We start from the raw sequence: 6,407 nt of genomic DNA, 5'->3' as shown, positions 1-6,407 counted from the left end.
ACTGGGGTGGTGCACGTTCTAACTGGGGTGGTGTACGTTCTAACTGGGGTGGTGTACGTTCTAACTGGGGTGGTGTACATTCTAACTGGGGTGGTGTACGTTCTAACTGGGGTGGTTTAAGTTTTAACTGGGATGGTTTTTTCAGGACACTCTGGTAAATGTAACCAACAGATCTTCTGTGCAGACCAAAGACCAAACCTTTGTAAAAGGCCATTAAAGAAGATGTGTATCTTGTACATTAATACCATTGATCCCAGCTCGGACCCAGCAGTGGAGACAGCTTCACAGAGTTGAAAGACACCAGAGTGAGCGGACAGTCTGTGTGAACAGCAGAGATAATTGGTTCCTCACGGTGTCTGTCCAAGGCATTGAACCGCAACGTGGATTACATAAACTACCCAGAGAACCGTTCTTCCATTGATTTTTGTGAATGGAAAGTTCAAAGACTGGGTTATTTGTACGCTTGATCTAATTTTAAGAGAAAAAAGAGGCAAAAGAAAAAGGAGGGGAAATGGAAACTAAAGGCACAGATGAGAGTGAACAAGGCAGTTTTAAAATAGAAGGATAGAACAAAAATATTGGCAGTGTTGTAACCATATACGCTGATTTGTATTAGTTCATGAATTCATGGAAAAATCAAGCTGATTTGTATTTTAAAAAAAGATAAAGAGATAAAGATAACTGTTTTTTGGACTTTGTTGGAAATTTATGGAATATCTTAAAATAATCCTGGTAACATCTCTTCCTCCTACTAATGAAGTCATTCTCAGGTATAATGCGTTGGTTAGTGCTTTTAGGCGTCTTGAGTAAGAACAGGACTGAAACCGGTTGGTGACCACATTGTGAGCAGTTAGTAGCCATCAACTACTACAAAGAACTACTACAAACTACTATTTTTTGGGGCCGTTCTTGCCACTCTTCATTCTAACCCCAACTGGTTGTCAGACTCCGCCTACCAAGAGCCTGAGTCTGGGCCTGGGTCTGGGCCTGGGCCTGGGTCTGGGCCTGGGTCTGGGTCTGGGTCTGGGCTTGTCCCAGGCTTCTTTTCCTCTCCACTGTGGCCCTGTTGCTTGCTCTGGAGCAAACTACTAGACCTGTTGGGTCCTTGTAAGTTCTGGAGTGTGGTCTAGACCTACTCTATCTGTAAAGTGTCTCAAGATAACTTTTTTATGATTTGATACTATAAATAAAATTGAATTGAAAAATAAGTCTTGTGTTGTCCTTCGGATCAAATTTGACCCGTTTTTAAAGTTTTTAACATCAGAAATATTGGTTTTTGAACCAATATGCCCAAATATAACATGGATGCATGGATGTACGTTGTATGGAACCCCGACTACGTTCTTTGCAGGTGAAATGAACGATTACGTTCATTGAACGTCATTGAAGGGTGTTTTATTCAATTTTTCCATTTAAAAAACATGTTAAATAGTATCCTGACCAAACTTTAACATAAACCAGTCTGGGATCCACTCAACATCCTTGGATCTTATTACTATTATTTGTCCAAAAAAATAATAATTTCTGCCTTTTGAACTAAAAAATTAGGTAAAATTTCATAGCAATTAGTTAATTGACCTTGAATTTAAAACAAAACCTTCAAAAAAGTGACAAAAACGTTTTAAAAAGTGTCAAAAGCATAAAAACTTGAACAAGTTAACTAAGTTCATGGTCAAAGGGAAGACAACACAAGGGATATTTGAGTAAAACGTGATGATCTCTGAGAGTGCAAACAAGTCCAGACGCTCCTCCGAAAATAAAATGAGTTAAGGAGTCTTCATAACAGGCAGAGACAATGAGATTACCTGGAAGAAGAGGATGATATTCCAGATGAGTCCCAAGATGATGGACGCATTTCCATCTATGACGTCCGCTGCATCGATGCTAACCAGCTTTACCTGGAGGACACACGTACTTACAGTATGTGCTAACAGTCCATCAACAATCAGGAGGTAGTTATGTCTTCATGCTTCCTGTTGTGCTACTCACGTTTCTCTCCTCCAGGAAAGACAGGACTTTGGCGATGTTGTTGAGTCTGAAAATACGATGGGAGGACTTCTTGAAGCGATGAAGCTGGATAATTATTCAGAAAGAGAAAAGTATTATAGAATAGTATACAAACTGCGACACAACTACTCTTAAAGAGATGCTATTGTGCTTTCTTAATACAGATACAGAGGCTTGCAAAACCTTTCCACCTTTTGTCACTCTAACACATGAATATGCTTTGATCTAAACAATTGCATTGTAGCCCTTGCTGTGTGTTTAGGGTTGTTGTCCTGCTGGAAGGGGACCCTCCGCCCCAGGTCTCAGGTCTTTTGCAGACTCTGACAGGTTTTCTTCTAAGATTGCCCTGTATTTGGATCCATCCTTCTTCCCTGCTGAAGAAAAGCATCCCCACAGCATGATGCTGCCACCACCACCATGTTTCACAGTGGGGATGTTGTGTTCAGGGTTTTGCATTCGGGCAGATGTACGATGTACCCGACACATTATACAGGCAAAAACTGAAAAGGAAAATTGGAGCGGCCATTTGTTTAACAGTGGAAATGCAACATGCAATACATATACAACCTCTTCCTCTCCTCCTGGGTGCTCGCTGTGCTTCAGGGACGTATTAGAAGTATTTTAGTTGCAGTTTGTTGACATGATAATGGCGCGCCCACCTCCCTCCCACAAACAACTGGCGCATCTCCTGACACAAGTCACCCACGATGTGTTTTCGGTTTAGTGTCTGAAATCTCGTTTGGTCGTTCCCTATTCAGTTCAGTACTTAATAAACACTACACAGGGAATAGTGTGAACACAGCTAGAGTGTTTCCGACAGAGGAGCTGCAGCATTGGGCAGTCTGGGAAACAAAATATGTTTTTTGGACATCAACACACAACACTGTACAGGTACACGTGTGAAATCAACTGGCACTAAAAGCAAAGTGTGATGAAGTCTGACCAGCTTGCAGCCGGAGAGCTCCTCCAGCAGGGCCATGAGGACGTGTCCATCCTGGATGTCCTGGAAGAGATCATGCACCTCAATGGGCGGGTCACACTGGAAACAAGAGGGATGGGAAGATGGAAGAGAGAGAGAGAGAGAGAGAGAGAGAGACGAGAATTAGAACTGCAACTATTAGTCAATTAATCGCTTAGTAGATTAACAAAAACAACTACTTTGATAGTTGAATAATGGTTTAAGTTATTTATTTAAGCAAAAATGTCCAATATTTGCGGTTTCTAGCTTCTTTAATGTGAGAATTTGAGATGTTTTTTTCGGCATAAATGATTAATTAATAATTGCGGCCCTAGTAGGTATTTTAGAGAAAAAGATACCATGTGTTACCATGTTTTAAAGTTTTTGACCCCATTTACACTTCATGTCTTTGACATTAAAATAAGCAACCCCCCCAAAAAACTGAATGAAACCAAGAGGCGTCCAAGATAAATGGCACAATTATGGGTGTATCGATACATCTATCTTGATCGATATATCAATTTTATCCTCAAAAGATCCAATTCTTCAAAAGCAGGAGTGAAAATATTGATCGGTACCTTTAAGATGCGCCCTAAATTTGAAATTCCCACTATATTTGTTGTTTTTATTGAAAAGAGTAGTTTGTTTTTTAATTGAAATGTCTGGAATGGCTTAGTAATGAAACTATCATTTCATATTTCAGATCTATTTTGTAAGTATAAGTGTAACTGTTGTGTTAAATGGGCTCATGTATTGTCTCATATCAGACGCAAACCCGTGAACTGAATCAAAATCGAAATGCATCCTTGATATCAGTAAATATGGTATCATTGTTGAAAGAACTGATACAATATCACGTGTGATTTACACCTGTAGGCACAACCAGTATTAAAATATCGCAAACACACCCGAGCTTTAAAGCTATAGTGTGTTAGTTTCATGAGAAATTCTAAGTAATAACAACAACACTATCAGTGCATCAACATGTTGCAAGCCTTCCGTGATCACGCATGGTGGTAATAGCCGAGAAGGACACATGATGGTTATAAAAAACATGATGGGGGCGTCTGGATGGCTCAGTTGGTAGAGCGGGCGCATATTTAGAGGCTTACTCCTCAACGCGGTGGCCCCGAGTTGGACTCTGAGCTGCGGCCCTTTACTGCAAGTCCTCCCCCCCCCGAAAACTCACTGCTGTACGCTTTCAGCAACAATAAGGGAATATGGATGTGTTTCTTACTGTGACATGTGAGTGAAATCAAATACACCAACAGTTCACACGCTGAACTAAACTATGCAGAATTATCTGAATCTAATCTAAAATCAGCATCCACTGGCCGAGCCAACATTTAGCCGTGTTCCCACAACACACAACTCACTTCTAACTGAGGCATTTGTCAACTTGTCTGAACACGGTGAATGGGTGAACGGGCAGGGTGGTGTGTGTGTGTGTGTGTGTGTGTGTGTGGGGGGGGGGGGTGAAGTGACTGGAACTTTCCAAGATAACAGAAGACAAATGTCTGATTGTTAATTAGTGGGTCAGAGATTTGATGCGAGGCCAAACAGAGAGTAAGAGAAGAGAGGCTCATTGTGTGAGAGAAAACAAAAGATGTGATCAGAGACTCGTCTCACCCAGACTCGTCGGGGGACTGGGGACAGACGGGAAAGACAGGCTCAATGAAACACAGCGTTCCAGTGTAAACACAACGTGTAAACACAATGCTCTGCTGGAGCTGGCTGTGTCTACATGTTCAGGTGCACTGGAACGATGGCAGGGAAACTATTACTTTCATTTCATAGTGCAGTCCTTTGGTTTAGCTGCCTATTGATGTACAGGAGTGTGTTCAACATTAAGCCTCTGAGGACGAAAGACACACTGGCGAGTCCAAGCTACGTTCGACACTCCTACTCAAAAAGCGATACTGCAAAATGTAATTTTAGACATTTAAATATGTATTTTTTACATATATGTAAAAATGCCCTTTAGACCTCAGAGGGTTAGGCACAACAAGGTAGGGGTGGGGGGGGGAAATAGACACAGAACAGTATCGCGATACTTTCAGAGGCGATACTGTATCAATACACAGGCGCTAAGTATTCATCTTTCATTATATATGTGTTGGTCAGTTCGTCTGCTCGATAATCCCATTTTGCAGCCATAAAGTGAAGTGATATGGACAGAGAAATGTTTCTTTTTAGATGAAACAGATGTTGACATCAAGTTTCCTTTTGGAGACATCTTTGGAAAAAAAGGTTATAAATTGCAATCTATCGCAGAATATTGCAATGTGTATAAAATCAAAATAATACCGTATGAACTCAGAGTCAACTCGGGCGAACGGGCAGGGGACCTTTGATGCTAATTTACAGCTCCAAGCCAGACTCCTCTCCAAAGTCAGATGTATCTTAAGACCAAGCTCCGATATCGCAAGACAATTTTTACGAGAAGTCGGTAATCCCACGAGAACTCGTCACACCTCTCGTTTCTATGATGGTCATTTATTTATTCATCTTTGGAGCATTTCTCCTGTATTTGGCCCCAAAGCTCCCAGCAGCAGTGGGGGGGGGGGGGGGGGGGGGGGGGGGGGGGGGGGGGGGGGGGGGGGCTGATCCCCCCAGCCATAGCTACAGGCAGCAGCTACCTGTGTGGTTTGGGGAGGACGAGAACGACCACCCAGGGCCAGCGCGACCCGTAACATCACCACTGCTCCTGCAGACGAACACTCTACAGCCTAGTGAAACTTTAATGTCGCACACAGGCGGTTGGACACAGCCACATGAATAATTCACAGAGTGAGATGGAGAGACAGCTTCTGGTTTGTGTACAGTGTCTCAGCCGCGGTGTAAAACACATGCAGCGGGTCGGGGGGGGGGGGGGGGGGGGGGGGGGGGGGGTGCTTATGAAAGTAAATATGGTGGAAAAAATGCTTGTAGACTTGAGCACTCAGAGAATGAAATGTAAGAACAAAAGTCATTAGACAGACTTTATTGTCTTTCAACTGAAATTTTTATTTAAAAATGTATAACTTTCAATTTAACCCTCGTGTTGTCTTCCCGTCAAAATTGAAAATGAACACTTTTGTTGACGCTTTTAATCAATGTTTTTAAGTTTTTCTTACGTTTTTGACTCTTTTTTCAACACTTGACTTTTCAACATTACATAACACTAACCTATTACCTTCAGTTTTACAGTTGTTTTTGGAATTTATGGTCAATAAACCTAACTTTTAGTTAATTATACCCAATGTTTAAATTAGAAAGCAGAAATTAGGAATTATTTAGACTAAAATTAAAGGAATGGATGTTGATGGATAATCAGACTAGAATATGTCAACTTTTACTCAATACTATTTCAAAAACACTTCATTAAAATTGAATGAGACGCCCCAAAATTAATGAAAGTAGAGATTTGTACTTGGCAAAGAGCGTTGGGTGGAATCAATCA

General features: G+C 41.5%; 1 protein-coding gene across 1 annotated transcript in view; it reads right to left on the bottom strand.

The window, feature by feature from the left end:
- clmn (calmin) overlaps positions 1 to 6,407 on the bottom strand; it is a 35,954-nt gene that overhangs the window by 6,344 nt on the left and 23,203 nt on the right. The window contains exons 3-5 of the mRNA XM_034857661.1: positions 2,951 to 3,046; positions 1,990 to 2,073; positions 1,806 to 1,898 (exon numbers count right to left, since the gene is read on the bottom strand). Coding sequence (XP_034713552.1) covers positions 1,806 to 1,898; positions 1,990 to 2,073; positions 2,951 to 3,046 — 273 coding nt within the window. The remainder of the gene's footprint in view (positions 1 to 1,805; positions 1,899 to 1,989; positions 2,074 to 2,950; positions 3,047 to 6,407) is intronic.

The sequence above is a fragment of the Etheostoma cragini genome, chromosome 20 (genome assembly GCF_013103735.1).
Source record: "Etheostoma cragini isolate CJK2018 chromosome 20, CSU_Ecrag_1.0, whole genome shotgun sequence".
NCBI classification, from domain to species: Eukaryota; Metazoa; Chordata; class Actinopteri; order Perciformes; family Percidae; genus Etheostoma; species Etheostoma cragini.
The sequence above is the reverse complement of the archived record's forward strand: the minus strand, read 5'-3'. Positions and strand labels throughout refer to the sequence as shown.